The 16,842-nt window shown below is 41.2% G+C and overlaps 1 protein-coding gene across 1 annotated transcript; it reads left to right on the forward strand.

Annotated features, from left to right (window-relative positions):
• Window positions 1–838: 838 nt before the first annotated feature.
• Window positions 839–16,002, forward strand: ireb2 (iron-responsive element binding protein 2). The gene is made up of 22 exons (XM_035156367.2): window positions 839–927; window positions 4,225–4,311; window positions 4,613–4,778; window positions 5,385–5,522; window positions 5,642–5,884; window positions 7,132–7,201; window positions 7,287–7,470; window positions 7,731–7,870; window positions 8,085–8,256; window positions 8,411–8,511; window positions 8,774–8,890; window positions 9,001–9,160; window positions 9,341–9,476; window positions 10,020–10,104; window positions 10,212–10,368; window positions 10,798–10,922; window positions 11,506–11,610; window positions 11,736–11,878; window positions 13,139–13,286; window positions 13,431–13,553; window positions 13,897–14,082; window positions 15,102–16,002. Exons 1-22 carry the CDS (start codon window positions 903–905, stop codon window positions 15,210–15,212), a joined length of 2,922 nt encoding a protein of 973 aa, XP_035012258.1. The 5' UTR covers window positions 839–902; the 3' UTR covers window positions 15,213–16,002.
• The last annotated feature ends 840 nt before the right edge of the window (window positions 16,003–16,842 follow it).

Raw genomic sequence — 16,842 nt, forward strand, 5'->3', positions numbered from 1 at the left:
AGTGTCACAGATTACAAAGTGACTGTCTCAGATTATCAAATTCGAACGAACACTAAAAGTTGTTCCATGTCTCCTCTGAGTATGATATCTCCATTCTTTCTTTTGGTCTGGTTAGAAAAAACTTCTTAAGGAGTAAAGAAAGGTATAATAAATTGATCTAATGTGTAAAACAGATATTGGAATAAGTCGCAGAAATCAAAATTGCAAAAAAGGTCCCTGATTACCTAAATTTCACCCTAGTGATCTCAGACTGTTTCTGCTGCCAAAGCGGAAGGAGGAGCAGTTGTAAATGTGTGATGAGCTCAGTCTGAAATGTTCATTTATAATCATCAGAAATATTGAATATTCATAAAAGACATCAGAGTTTAAACTGTTAAATTCACCTGTTAGGGGGCGTGTAGCTTTGGTTCCTTTCCCACAGTAGCAGTCGTGAAGCCGGGCATCAGGGGCTCATCTCTCCATCACTACTGACACTTAAACAAACTTCATATTTTAAAGTCTTCTTTATTCATAAAGCACATTGAAACGATAAAAGAAGACGATGCGGAATACAATAAAACAATAAAATAACATGGGCTAGCATAATATTAAAATGCTAAAATAAAAACAATTTAAGGGCACCCAAAAACCTGGATGAACATGAGAAGGGTCACTGTTTCAAAGTTTAAGGGCAGCTACAGCGAACTCTGTAATAATAATGATAAAAAACATTTGAAGCTGCAAGTTGTTGAACTTAGACAATGATTAATAATAATAATAATAATAATATTTATTTTTTGTTGTTTTTATTTTGTTGGAAATCGGGGAGTGGGCGTGCCCTGAGCTGCCTCCTCTCTGATTGGTGGGCTCGGCGTGTCGCTGTGCAGTGCTGAGGACGGGTCGTGTTGATTTCAGAAGTCATCATGGCGCTCACTTCCCCAGTCCAAGGTAAAGAGCTGTCTTCTGCTAACCTACCCGCACACAGCCGCTCGGACTTCCAGCCTCTATCACACAGTGACCGAGTGAACCCGACACGCGTCTCCTGCGAAGGGCCGTCGCTGTATTTGAGCTAACGTTACATAAAGTGTCCTGCTAGTGGAGACACAGACGCTAACAGCAGCTAGCTCCGTTAGCCTCACTCTTCAGATACGCGAGAGCTGCCGCATTAACCCGCTGCACAAGCCGGAGGCGTCTTAGCTCAAACTAACGACACGGTGGCTTCTTTAGCTTGAATAACGCGTTCGTTAGCTCCTCTCCTGTTATCTCCCGAAGAGGAGCAGCTCGTGGTGTGATAGTAGCGGCTGTGTGCTCCGCGATAAGGAGCAGCAGCAGCGTTAGCAGCATTAGCTGCTGCTCCAGAGCCTGTCACCAGGAGATGATGAAATGTCCTCATCCGTAACACCTGAATCCAACGAGTTGTCTTTGTGTGGTGTCACAGTCACATCTGTGTATTTATGATCGGTCTGTCTCACCAGAACCCTAATGGCAGCATAGCATCGACTCTGTTTCACCTCATCCTGTCTAATTACAGGTATTTCCACCTTCTCTAACAACTGTGACCCTGCTGCTGTAGTGGAAACAGGTTCCTGCAAGCTTCATACTTTCAGTATCTGGCTGGTGATCAGCTACTCTTCCTCGCGTTTGTATGTGGGTCACTGCATATTCTCCATTCTGCCTTTCTGCATCAGGCTGTGGTTTTCAGTTTTGTTTTGCATACTGATATTTAAAAGAGATGAGCACAGTAGCTGCATCTATTGAGAATGTAAAGAGTAAGGAAACAGTAGTGACATGCCAGCTGCTTGTAAATGATCTGAATAAAAAAGGCCCAAATCTTCAGAAAATAGTTCTGGGCGATAAAGTCTGTTTATATCGATAATTATCACGATAAATGTCACATTATTATTTCTATATTAAGTTAAACGACAACTACTACTGAGGAGTGAACCTCTTACATTTTGGTGCAGATCTGGATCAGGGGTGGATCCAGGAATCCTTTTTTTCTCACCTTCTTTGTCATTGCAAGATAAGAGAGTAATTCATGAAGGCACATTTAGAAACCACATTTCTTTAATTGTGTGAAATTTATTGCAGCTTGCTTGAATCTAATGAGACTTAAAATATGTATTTCGGGTTTGGTTTGTACAGCGTTTAGTTTATTTGCTTTTGTCTTCAGCAGCAGTGATAATGCTCTTTCTGCAGTGCCCCACCATCAGAGGAAATACTGCAGATGAATAAGACAGTGTGTTGTTTACATTGGTTTATTTTCTCATGTGTGTAAGTTGAATTAGGTAAGATAGATAAGATAACCCTTTTATTATTTCTCCCCGTTTAAACCACTATCACGTTTGCCTGACATTTCTTTTTCTGGTTCATCTGAGGGCCTTTACCATCACCTCAGCTTGACGACAGGGTTGCAGAATTGTTCTCGAGGACGACCTTCGTTTTTGTATTTATTCAGTAAATACACATTTAGGAAATCACAAAAACTACACAGCATGCTTTATATTGAAGACATTATTATGGACCTGGTCCAGTGTTTTCTTTGCTGTTTCTGTCTCATAATATTCCCAAAAGCCAGTAACCTGAGAGCCAGAATTGCAGCATTATGTCCTGTTGAGAGAGCAGCGAGTAAAGCCAAGACTCAACAGATTGCTGTGCACATACTGTCTTGCTTAGCTTAGTTTTTACATCAAGTCAAGGAATCAAGAACTTCACCAAAATGAAGCTCCAGCATCCAGTGTTTTGTCCTAAACTACCATATTTCTAATTTATTTTAGATATATTATATATTTTCTACATATATATTGGTCTGATCAGCAGGTGAATGCAGATGGGACAGTTTTATTTATTTTACTGCTGCAGTCTTAAGATTAAGGTTACCACCTCCTGTGTGGGTTAGCTTTACTGCTACTTAGTCCAGCAACTAAGGAACAAAACCAGAAAGATATTTTTCACTTTTTATTTTTTTGTGCATTTGTATTCTTGCCTTAAATGCACTGTCAATGATTTTTTAATTGTTATCAAATAAACGCATTCACATTATAACCAAAAGCAAAGGTGGGATGTTTCTGAAACAAACTGCTTAGCTACAAATCATTATTAGTACATGGTACGTAATAAGCCAGTGGTATGCATGACGTGCTTACATAGTATTAGTCTCATAGTCACCCAGATTTAAATGGTGTACACCAGCCATTCCCAAACCTAAGAATGCCGCGGCCCAATTTGAAAACTGAAAAATGTGTGCGGCCAACCCACACCTTTAATCACAACTATATGATCCACACACAGGACTAGAATCATACATATTATTAATTTGATAGCAAAAATAATTGTATATGAACGCAGACATATGCAGTGCAAATCCAATAACATCCACATTTAAGCGTAACAATTTGCAAAGCAACCAATGTAAAAAAACATGAAGTGCAAATAGTGTATTGTTAAAAATATATTCTTACTGTTTGTATAACAGAGCACAACAAGAATATCCGGGAGAAGAAAAACACATTTGAGGCATAACCAAATATACTTAAGGCTCTCTCTGCGTATTTTTAAAAGATGCTCGAGGCTTGGATACATATTGTCCATGTTTAGTTTCTAAATGGCGGCGGCGCACTTTACATGGTCCCAGGGTCTCGTTAGCTAGCATCTCAGCGCACAGCACACACACAGGCTTGGGGGTTGTCCTCTGGGCCAGCGACAGGTCCTCACTTGAGTCCTCTTTTTAGTTTTGAATGATTCAGTTGGACTTCCTGATTCCCCTTCGTCATCAGCAGCTTTCCTCGGCTCCATCTTGCTCGACCCAGCTCACAACAAAGTTCTCCCTCACCTGTGATTCCCCCGCTAATGATGCGTTCAAGTGTTAATGTGACGGTCAGCAAATACAACGACACCTGCTATATAGGTCAGATAAAATAAGAACGTGGAATTTAAATCTCTTGTCTTTGTTTCATTACCTGTGATGATTACTTTTTTAAAAATCAATCATAAATGTTTGGTGGTAATCAACCCTTACTTACAAATCTGAAACTTTTTTATCTATTTATTTTCTGATGACCTCTCACGGCCCACCTGCAGTGGCTTCACGGCCCACCAGGGGGCCGCGGCCCACACTTTGGGAATGACTGGTGTACACAAACGTGGATTTGAGTCGATCATATGTAGAAATGTCCTGGTCCTGTAACGCTTACTTTTGATTTGTATGAGTCTCTTTTGTAATGAATGTTTGTTTCCCCTCTGCAGAGCACCCATATAGCCATCTAATTGACACACTGAAAGATGGCACAATCAAGTTCTTCAATCCACAGAAATTAAATGATCCACGATATGGTGAGTTCAGACCCTCTGACTTAAAGAAAGAGCACAGAGATTTTCCCTCTTCTCTTTTGGTATTTATATTATTGCAAACTGCGAGATGTAGTGTTTTTAAGGACACAGTGCAGTCCACAGAATGATTGTATCCCTACCACTGATGTTTCCAGGGTAGAAGCATAAACATGTCAACATGTATAGAGTGTTAGAGAGCATTTGTAAATATACCTGTAGATGAATTGACCTTTAGGAGCCTACATTGGTTTGGCACAGTCAAAAATCAAACATCACCACCTCTCTTTTTGTTTTGTCTTTGCAGACAAGCTGCCTCTGTCCATCCGTGTCTTACTGGAGGCAGCGATTCGTAACTGTGATGGCTTTTACACGAAAAAAGAAGACGTCCAGAACCTCTTGGACTGGCAGCAACTGCAGAATCAAACTGAGGTGCCGTTCACTCCAGCCCGAGTCCTGCTCCAGGACTTCACGTGAGTTTCATTGGGTTTACATTTGCGGTCTTTGCACACCAAGTCTTTTGATCAAGGAGCAGTGAAATTATCCTGATCTCTTCCTTTTCAGGATGCCAGTGGTCCAGTTTGATTAGCTACTAGCAATGAGACCACATATTCAAAAGAGGAAAACTAATTTCTGTGATCCAAGTGATCCCGAACAGATCAAACAACTCTCTGGATTGCCTTTGACAGATACTAAAAAACCCACAGGAAATCGTACCCGTTACAAAAGCTTAAATGACGAGGGAAAGTTTTGGAGTTGGTGTGTAAATGTGATTGACAGGACGTAAGGATGTATTTATTTTTACACGTGTAACAATTTCGGACGAAAAATACGGACCTGGTTTGCAAAGAGCTTTACACCAGGCCTCTCTGCTGTATAATATTTCTGAGAAGCAAAGTGAGGCATCAGGCAATCACAGCTCCAGCTTCTTTGTTAGAGAAGTCAGAGCAGATGGCTGGTTGATGGGTTGTGTGCAAAAAAATTACACAATTAACATCATTAGATCTTTTGTATTTATAGTCCTCCTTGTAATGAGGGTGTGGTTTGATTATTTTTCTTCTTCTGCTTTCCTTTGACAGAGGTATTCCTGCCATGGTGGACCTGGCAGCCATGAGGGACGCTGTTGCCAAACATGGCATGGACCCCAGCCTGGTCAACCCCAAATGCCCCACAGACCTCATTGTAGACCACTCATTACAGATTGATTATAGCAAATGGTTTGTTTGCATTTGCTTTTTGTTTTTTTTATATATATATTTAATGAGTGAGTCTTTTTATTTCAGCGAAAACACTGATCTACTTTATGAATCTTTCTTTCTTACATCTTTTTTCACAGTGCCATACAGAATGCTCCAAACCCTGGTGGAGGGAATGGCCCAAACCAGAGCCAGGGTCCCTCTCGTTCCACACCCTACAGGCCTCCGTCCAGAGGAGGCTCACAGTGCGGAGGCCAGCGGGGCCCATGTAGTAAAGCTGCCTGCAGTGACCCTCCAGGCTCCCCGGGTCAACCCCCAGCCTCCGTCCAGCAGATCGAGAACACGCCCCTCCTCTGCCCTTTCCACCTGAAACCTGTGTCTGAGTAAGTTGTGGAGAACTGAGGGGCTGTTGGTGTAAAGTGTGAGGAAAAACTAATTTAAATTCAGGTTAGAGGCGCAAACAGACCTCAAATATTTAACTTTCTCCGAAGGCTTGTTAGATTTGAGCCGTGCTGTATTTGTCTCATTTTAATTGCTTATTCATGTATTTTAAGAAATACCAGTTAAAAGAGCAAACAAACCTCAAATGATTGACTTTCTTGGAAGGATTGTTAAGTATGAGCCAGTTTTCCCCATAGGACTTTTCAGCTGTGTGAGCAGGCCAGTCTGTCCCTCCCAGCCCTAAGCTGAGGGGTCTGGAAGGAAAAACTCCAGAGAAAGTCCGGAGCCTCTCACTTGGACATTTGCGTTCAAAAATACAGCGCCAGAGATTAGTGCATGTCTGAAAACCGATTGTGTCTGCTCGTCTCTTTCACTCCTCAAAATGACAATCACATTTTTTTTTTGTTAATCAAACAAACACAGTAAACTTCAAGTACTGTTCAGGTCCTAATAACTTGTGATTAGTGTTGGTGTTTATTGTTGAAGTGTAAAATGAGCACACGTCAGCGAGGGAGTGGGAAGGGAGAACACTAATATACATTATACATAAGTAAATAAATTGAAAACCCTGTGAGCATGCTGAATCTGTTCATTTTAATTGCTTATTCATTTATTCAAGAATTGGCAGTTAAAGGAGCAAACAGACCTCAAATGTTTAACTTTCTGAGAATGTGTGTTAGATATGAGCAGGGGCATATTTTAGTTTAATTTGGTTGGTCATTCATTTTTTTTAAGAAAGTCAGGAAAAATATTAAATTATGATAGGAAATAGTGCAACAATTGAAACATAACAGTTTCATCTTACCTTAACTCACAATTTTTAATTTCTTCTTCCTGTCCTATGGTCATCTGACCTAAACTATTGTCTTCACTGCCCTCCCTCTCTTTTCCATCTGTTTAGTCCGCATCCATAATCTTTCAGAAGACGTGCACAAATACGGATTCAATAAACACAGAGTACGGACAAATGCCTCTGTCGGTTTCCAAATCTGTATCTTAATGTTGAGCATAACTGAGCCTTTGTCTAAGTTTTGTATTTCACATTTCTAAGCACTTATTGAGTGTCACAACTGCATTTCAGCACCTTCAACAGAGAGCATACAGGTCTCATCACTTAACATATTATCACTGACTGACACAGCGTTCCCCTCCATCATGTTTACTGTTGATTTGTTATTTTGTTCTTCAGAACTGACACATCTCTGAAGAATCAAGAACTGGAACTGACCAGGAACAAAGAGAGACTTCAGTTCTTTAAGGTAGCACAAAGAGCAAATCAGGTTTTATTACATCATTTCAGACAGATTTTCTCACTGTTGTTTTTTTTCTCTGTCTGCCTAACAGTGGTGTTCTAAAGCATTCAAGAATGTGAACGTGGTTCCTCCGGACGTCGGCGCAGTCCACCAGGTGAACCTGGAGTATCTATCCAGAGTGATCCAGGTCAGCGATGGTGTCATCTACCCTGACAGCGTGGTGGGAACTGACTCTCACACCACCATGATCAATGGCCTGGGCATCCTGGGCTGGGGTACGACATTCTAAAACCTTTTAAGATCGTACCAGTATTGACATTTTTGTTTTGAACATTGTCAGCCAGGCAAGCTAATCAGGAACTAGTTGTTGCTCCTCTGTGGACAATAGGATGATTCAGATACTTAGAGGATTAAGAGTAAAGGAAAATCGAGAGGTAATACACTGTCTAAATAAACAGCGAAGAAGCTGTGATGCAAGCACTTTTCTGTTCATTCACTCTACAGTACAAACAATTTTTTTGTTTTCCTCCTCCAGGTGTTGGGGGAATTGAGTCAGAAGCTGTGATGCTGGGCCAACCAGTGTCTCTGACTCTTCCTCAGGTGGTGGGCTGTAAACTGGTGGGCTCCATCAACCCCCTAACCACCTCCATAGACATCGTCCTCGGCATCACAAAGGTAAAACTGCTCTTCTGCCCTTTTAAATAAACCTGTAAAACTACAGGAACCACAGCGGAGGGTTTGAATAAGGTTTTTCACTGCAAACTGCAGGGACTTAAGTAAAGTGAACTGTAACATCTATCAGGAATAAAAATCCAAGCACTATTTAATTGCAAAACATCTATCTTGGCCTAATAGGAGTAGTAAAGTATTATGTGAATTTATTTTCCAGCACTTGCGACAAGCTGGGATCGCTGGAAAGTTTGTAGAGTTTTTTGGACCTGGCGTTTCTCAGCTGTCGGCCCCTGACCGAACCACCATCGCTAACATGTGCCCAGAGTACAACGCTACTGTCAGCTTCTTCCCCGTCGACCAAGTCACACTCAGGCACTTTAAAAAGACAAGTGAGTGCTGCCTGCAGAGTTTTTCTTCACAGTTAAAGAACAGTGCACACTGTATCTTCATCCACACAGTTGATACTGGATTTATTCTTAAAGGTCCTGCTTTGATGGATTATAACTGGATTCAAGAACTAACCTGACATCTATTTCTTTTCAGATTTTACCCAGGAAAAACTTGAATTGATGGAACATTACATGAAGGCTGTAAAACTTTTCCGAAACTTTGAAGACCCCTCAGAAGACCCTGAGTATTCTGAGGTATGTTTTACATGTCAATCTGAGCTGCACTGCCTGACAGCTGATGTTATAATAAATTAATAGTGAATTAAAGAGAAGTTATTTGTGCCTTAATGGGACATTTTGAGTTGATGCTACAACAATTTTAATATGTAACTTATAAAGAAAATAATTCCTTAACCCAGAAAAGTTGAAATCATGGTTTCATCATGACCTTGTTTGCAGCAGTATAGGGACAGATTCATGCAATTCAGTCAAATAAAAAGTGTTGTTCATTGTGCAGGTGTTTGAAATCAACCTGAGCTCCATGGTGCCCTATGTGAGCGGACCCAAAAGACCACAGGACCGAGTGGCAGTCAGCAGCATGAAAGAAGACTTTCAGAGTTGTCTTCAAGAGAAGGTAACGTTATGTCCACTGCTTTACTCTGCCAGTGTGTAAGTATGATGCATCGTTGATCTTCTTGTCACCTCATAGCTGAGATCTGTAAAAACATGTTGGTCTCCTTGCAGGTGGGTTTTAAAGGCTTCCACATCTCCAAGGAGAAGCAGGAGACCCGCGTCCCTTTCCTGCACTGTGGTCAGGAATACCAGCTGGCCCACGGCTCAGTGGTCATCGCTGCTGTTATCAGCTGCACCAACAACTGCAACCCTTCTGTCATGTTGACTGCAGGTGAAGAACTGAAAGAAAAATGAAAGAAAATTTGTTGATTTTTAAATCCTACTTAACATTCGAGCATCCAAAATTAATTGTCTTTTCCGTTGCTTCCCTTTGTGTTGACTTACCACATGCTTGTCATGCATGTTTGCGTCACCTAGCAGTATTCGTGATTCTTCTTCTCTTCTTCTTCAGGTCTACTGGCCAAAAAGGCGGTGGAGGCGGGGCTTGTTGTCAAACCTTACATCAGGACCAGCCTGGCTCCCGGAAGTGGCATGGTCACTCACTACCTCAGCACCAGTGGAGTCCTGCCTTACTTTAGCCAGCTGGGGTAAGCATGTGTACACACACATACACACCTGTTAACAAAATACCTTGAACTTGAATTATTACGAGTCGGAATTAAATTAGAGGTATCAGAAACTGGAATTATAGTCACGATTAAGTTGCAGATGTCTGTTCTACATATAGAAACAGCATTATACAAGGAGATGAAGTTGCTTTTTTAATTAACTGCTGGAAAGGATATAGTTTAGCTTTTGATTTTCTATCTAATTAATAATGAAATTATTGAAAAAATATCTAAATCAATCAATTATCAAAACAAGTTTTAGTTTCAGCCTTAGAGACTTATTTTATCGGTCCAGAGGACATGCAATAGGTTAGGCTGATAGTGAAAGCCCTCTGCTGGATCATGAGATGAACTATTTCAGCCAGTCTGATGCGCTTCTATACTGTAAACAGTTTGAATATGAACTTTTCCCCATGTTACTAGTATGAAGGTTTGAATTTGGAATAAAAAAAGTGACAGCCCCATCACACACAGAGACACATCACGTCTGAATGACATTTTTCTTCCTCTACACATTGACAGGTTTGAGGTGATAGGTTACGGTTGTGCCACCTGTGTAGGAAACACAGCACCGTTACCAGACACTGTCATGGATGCAATCAAACAGGTTTGATTTTCATAATCCTCGATTCTGCTTTTTATGTGGATACAAAATTAAAAGTCAGTAGTTGTAGCTGATATCAGATCAAATCCTGACAGTGTCCTTTGTTTCAGGGCAACCTGGTGGCCTGTGGGGTGTTGTCTGGCAACAGGCACTTTGAGGGCCGCATGTGTGACTGTGTGCGTGCCAACTACCTGGCCTCCCCTCCCCTGGTGGTGGCTTATGCTATTGCAGGCACTGTGGGAATCGACTTTGAGAAAGAGCCTTTAGGTAAAAAAAGACACACGTCAGGAGCCGTCTTAAACTGTGACTCTAAAGCCTGAGGTTAATTTGGGGATATTGGGAGTTTGGCAGTTTACAGTGCGTCAGTGTTTACTGATTCAGTGTCTTGTTCAGACACATATCAGCCACAGAACGGAGCTGTGCTGGTTAGTTCATTTAAGGTCTGAACTACTGTGTATCCTGCTCATGATAAAGTCTTTAATTCATGATATATACAGCTTAACATAGATGAAACCATAAAAAGATTCTGATTAAAACCATAACACAAAGGGTTATCTTTTTGTTTTAGTTTTTTATTCCATTTCTGTTTTCAAGTTCTGTGATGTTTCTTTTATTTCATAGATGTCAGTCTCTATTACTCGTTTTCACATTGATGTTTTTATTGTGCTAACATTGGACTTCTTGTTGCTGATGCAGGAGTCACGTCTGAGGGGAAGGAGGTGTACCTTTGTGATATTTGGCCATCCAGAGAGGAGATCCAGCAGACTGAGGAAGACACAGTCATCTCCTCCATTTTTAAGGATCTCAGGGGGAGGATGGAGGTGAGGAAAGATTTTGGTGCTTGGAGGTCCAAGGTCAAGGTCACAGTGACCTCATGTTACTGTTAATGTGATATATTAGGACTGCCTGTAGGGGATTTATTTTCATCTGGTACAATTCACTTGGACTCACTGATTAACTGATAAGATTTCAGTGGTCAAAGGTCAAGATCACGGTGGCTTGTGGCCTCTTGAATGTTATTTCTCAAGACGGCTTGAGGGAATTTCTTCAACTTTTGATCAGTTGTCACTTGGACTCAAAGATAAAGTGATTACGTTTCAGTTGTTAAAGGTCACAAACGCGCAAAAACTGAGGTGCTTTCGCCCTGCCGTCTTAAAAAAGTAGTCGCGTTCACCTAGATATCACGCTTCCATCACTGCTGAACGATGCTCATTAAAACCTGCGTCCACAGCAAAGTCATTTAACCGTGAATAAATGCTGATTGTATCCATTCCTACTGCAGACAAAAGCCAGATTCTCGTGGGTTTTTTGACTTGTGGAAAAGCGGCTCTATTTTCTCTTTGTCTAATTTGTGTTTTGCTCAAGTCAAGTGAAAAGTTGTTGTGTTGTTGTGCCTTCTTCCAGAAAGGAAACACATTTTGGAACAACATCGAATGTCCGGAATCTGTACTTTTCCCCTGGGATCACAAGTCCACATACATCCGCTCACCTTGTTTTTTCAGCAAGTTGGTAAGTGTCCGTGGAACACTGACAGCGTCCTTCCATTATTGAAGTAACACTTCTTTTGTACAACTGGTAAATTACTATCAGCAGTTTAGTCAGTAAGCTTCTTGTCTGCTTGTCTTTCCTCTCAGAGTAAAGACGTTCCTCCCCCTCACTCGATAGAGGGCGCTCATGCCTTACTGTTCCTCGGGGACAAAGTGACCACGGACCACATCTCACCAGCGGGCAGCATCGCTAGGGTCAGCGCGGCTGCCAAGTACCTGATGAGCAAACGGTCAGTTTCCCTGTCAGACACAAGGAAAACCAGATTCCCCAACTTCACTAGTGTCAATAGATAAATTCTCTTAAATCTCTGACTGCTGATGAATTCACACAGATCAACTATCAATAATCCGATGTTATTACTCCTGACAACAATTTCTTGAAAGTACAGATTAACAATAACTGGTTTGTTTCAATCTGCATATGTTCACAACAGTTCAGATCAGTCTGGTGGGAAGAGTCATGATGAGATGTATGATGCATGACTCTGATTGGCTAGAGGACATCCATGACAAGCATGTGTGCTACTTACATCCTACAGTTATACTTGTCTCTAGTATGGACGTCACCTACTTGTTGGAGCAGTAAACTCAAATTTATGAGAGTGTCATTTTATGTTTTACCACAAAATATAATTCAGTTATTTAATAAGTTATAAATGCATTCATTATTTTTGCTGTTTTACATGAGAAAACAACAAAATAATAAAGACCTCTGGAATGCCTGCTGCACACTAGAGGATTTTCAAATCTTAAATGATACCACATGAAACCACAGACATAACGACAAATGTAACTGACCTTTAATATTTGAATTATAAGAAGGCACAGACGATTCAGTCAAGATACAGGACCACACTCTTGCCGTTTAAACGAAAGATTTCCGAATGGCGATTCTCGACACTTGGGAACTCACAGAAACTGGGGAAACGGCAAACAAAAGTCTTACTGAAGGTTTTGGCTCTCATTGCCGATTGTGTGTTTCGCTCAATCGCTGTACCTTACATACGACAGCACTGGGTGAGACGTTAATATCAAAGACATCTTAAAGTCACTGACTGGATCAGCGTCCCCCCAATTTACAAAATCCTTACAAAACACAAAGAAATCATTTGGCCAGATAATCTTTAAATCAACCTCACATCGGCAATGCCCCCATGATTGTTGGAAGGGCTGAATAAGACCCTTAGTTAGGCTGATAACCCCTTAGTGTGGATCCAGCCTTAACCAAATTTATGATTTGTTAAAACTGTCATTAACAAATGAAAATCGAAATATACAAAACATATACAATGAGGAGGTAAACAAAGCTCATTGCTTTAGCCACAGTGACCATTCACACCAAAGATACAGATACACTTGCAATGAGCTTAAGAACGATCTATTCTCACAACACCTAACAAACAATGTTGTAATGTTTTGGTAATCTCTCTTTTTATTATCACAGGGCATGTTCAGTGTATTTACATTTCACTTTGAATATTTCCCCTCAGTCTGACGCCGCGGGAGTTCAACTCGTACGGTGCACGCAGAGGGAACGACGCGGTGATGACCAGAGGCACGTTCGCCAGCATCAAGCTCCAAAATCGATTCATCGGCAAATCAGGCCCCAAGACTTTGCACATTCCCTCAGGCCAGACAGTGAGTCGACTTTGACCTTTTAGCTGCAGCATCATGTGTATCTATCACCGTCGACTGCTTCAGGTTCAGCCTCGACTAGCCAGCTTGTTGTTTTTTGCTAAGTCAGTCGTGCTGATGATGATAACCTGCTGTCTTCCTGATCAGCTGGACGTCTTCGAGGCAGCTGATCGCTATCAGAGAGATGGTGTTCCCCTCATTATCCTGGCAGGCAAAGACTACGGCTCTGGAAACTCCAGGGACTGGGTCGCCAAAGGACCGTACCTGCTGGTAAACAACAACAAACACACTGTACACAGACACATAAACAACGACACTCATCTTTTACAGTCTCATTTTTCTCACGTCAGTTTACTCTCTTTCGCTGATTAGTACACTAGAGGGATTTAAGTTCATTCAGTTTTTATATAAACTCCTGATGCTATAATTCTGAAATGTATTAATAATATATAAAAGCAGTAAATATTCTTGTCAATTAATGATATAGACACATTTATCAGGTAAACTTCCGTATTCATACCACCTGGGCTGGCACTTTGACATATTCACTTTCTGTTACGCCACCACTCCCTCGCTTGTGTTCCTGACTCTCGTTGATCTGTGGACAACACAGGGGGTACGTGCAGTCATCGCTGAGAGCTTCGAGAAGTTGCACAAGAACCAGCTGGTGGGAATGGGCATCATGCCACTCGAATTCCTGCCTGGCCAGAACACCGACTCGCTGGAGCTCAGCGGGAAGGAGAGGTTCACCATCACCCTGCCGGAGAGCCTGAGTCCGAGGCAGCAGCTCACTGTCAGGGTAAGCAACAGACAGCTGACACCACGCTGTGATGATGGTCACACACAGCGTAGAAAGATTTCTGCTTGTTTTTATTCTGATCTTACTGAGAAGATGAACTTGTTCAAATAAAATACATTGAATAGATATTATTCTTAATGGAAGTGATAAGTAATAATAAAACATGTTTTTTATGAGCACAGAACAGAGAGTTTTCAGAATTCAAGATAAAAACAGATGATATTTTATGAAAGTTGCTATAAATATTTTCAATCTTTTGACACTTTTTCAAATAAGTCTTGTTAAATGATTGACAAAGATGTGTTAGATTAAACACATTAATGCTGGTTTTAATGTCACATTTATCACTAAATATATTAAAACTACATTTCTGGGTTGAACATGGCTCAATACGCCACCTGCTTTAAACCGTCTTGGACCTTCCAGGGCCAATGCTTACGTAGAGTCAACCGTTAGGGATCTCTCCTCATCATGACATTTCTGTGTGTGTATTTATGAAAAGGTTAACACCCTCGTATCAAATGTGGGCGGCCCCCCCAGGGTCATGAGTGTTAATCTGAAAGCCCCCCAGCTGTCTCTGTTACACACGCACAGTGTGATTCGTTGGCTGAGACAGCTGCCTGTGCGGGTCAGGACCAGCGCTCTCCTCACACACAGTTTAGCCCTGGCTGTCTCGGCACTGGCCACCTGTGCTGGCAGGTCGAGAGAAATGAGAAAGATATCCAGCGTTGTGTTGTTAAATGTTCCAGTTTCTTCATGAATTAGTTACTAGTTTAGTCTGAAGTCTGTTGCTGAGCAGGTCACCTACACTGAGTTTATCAGACCTTTATTTGCTGCTGCTGGACACAGGAACGATGAGTCATTAACAGGCACAACTCTAGTTTACATTGCATGTATTCATCTTATATGTAATTAGTCTTTCATGATTTAGATGGATGTATGAGTGATGTGAAACACTTACTGCACTTACAGGGTCATGGCAGCGTCTCAGTAAAGGGTTTCTCTCTGTTTTCTTGCAGACCAGTCAAGGGACGTCCTTCTCTGTCACCGCACTGTTTGACACAGAGATGGACGTCATCTTCTTCCAGCATGGAGGGCTTCTTCGATACGTCGCACGGACTTTACTGTGAAACAGCCTGCAGCCTGGCCTCAAGCCTACAGAGCGTGCACCAGGCTCATGAACTGCAGTCCTCATTGTTTCCCCAGTTTGTCTTCAACTTGATGAAACCGGCTCATTGGAACGACATAAGGACTAATGGTCTGTGTGTTTGAACTGGATATATACGTCTCCAAACCAACAGAGTCATGAGAGGACAGTTTCAGCTGCTTCTCCCTCACTACGCATGGCTGGTCCCACTTCTGCAACAGCTTTGTTTGTCCTCACATGACCATCAGAACAACTGCAGGAAGATGTGCTGACAGGCACTCAAAGAGATCCTACCTTCATTGACCTTTGAACACATGTTTTTTTCTTTTGTTGTTGGAGAGTGAAACTTCAGAGTACCGAGGGGACGTTTCATTCACCATTCAAGCCAAGAAGAAATGAGTCCTCTCTGCTTCTGTTGTTATTAAGCTAAAACAAAACCAATCCTGCCTGGAAAGGCTAAGATGGTGCTAGGTACTATGGCATGAATACATTTTTAAAATGCAGTACAGCCTGTTTTCCTCAACATCCAAGTAAAATTCATTTCAGAAAGTATCGGAGTTGATGTCCGTTGTTCTAAACAATCCTAGTAAATAAAAGTCAAAATTTCTTAATCAAACTTTTGCTTTAAAAAAGTATATTTGCCTCCTAATACTCAGTTTTTATCATGTGAAAAAATGTGTAATTATTTTGTATGTGATTTGTTACTTGCTCCCTGCATTAGCATGGTTCCTACTTCAACTGACAGTCATCACATTAAAGGTAAATGATAAAAACTTTTCTGCTAAAGAATCTGTTAATACCAATGCACACAGCATCATATGCTTCGAAAGGTTCAGTTTATTATTTATCAAAGTACAACTAGTGTTTAAACCCAGAGTTTCATCAAAGTGCAACATATTTATTAGGTATGATTGAAAGCAGCAGATTTTGAAACTGCTGAATCACCCTGATGGCTGCCTGACCACCTACAGCCAAGTTCAGCATCATCAGCATTAATGTTTAGTTAAATAGCGATTTTCACACATTGATGTTTGTGTCTCAGTCTTGGAGAATACCACGCTACTTGTGGGGGGGAAATCTTTTTGTCTTTGTAATCTGATAAATGCAGGACTCAAGCGATGATTCAATCAGGTGATCAGCGTCAGTTGGGTCTGAAGACCACGATGTTGAAACATGAAAAAATCTATTGGAGTTAGAGAGACGGTGGAAGACTCTGATGACAAGCCTATGTAACTATTGCTAAGCAGTTACACAAATTATAATCATTGTACAAATGCAAAAATATAACGGAACAGTAGGACGAATAGGGAAAGGTTAGTGATGTTCGTTACATAGTATCCAACTGTCTAATATTAGCTCACATGAGCTGCTGGTCACATCAGAACAACTAAAACTTAATTCGGCAGAAAGCCAGAATGTTTTGAACTGTTTTGAAGTTGCATCTTATTGGTGAAGAGTTCAACTTTTTCACTTGTAAGTCGAAGAATTTCTTACTTTAAAGAAATAAGTTTGGGAAATCAGCTACTTGCCTTCGCCAAAGAGGTTATGTTTTCACCTCTGTCCGTTTGCCGAGAGGTTTTTTTTGTTGGCAAAATTACGCACAAACAACTGAA

The sequence above is a fragment of the Hippoglossus stenolepis genome, chromosome 5, assembly GCF_022539355.2.
Source record: "Hippoglossus stenolepis isolate QCI-W04-F060 chromosome 5, HSTE1.2, whole genome shotgun sequence".
NCBI classification, from domain to species: Eukaryota; Metazoa; Chordata; class Actinopteri; order Pleuronectiformes; family Pleuronectidae; genus Hippoglossus; species Hippoglossus stenolepis.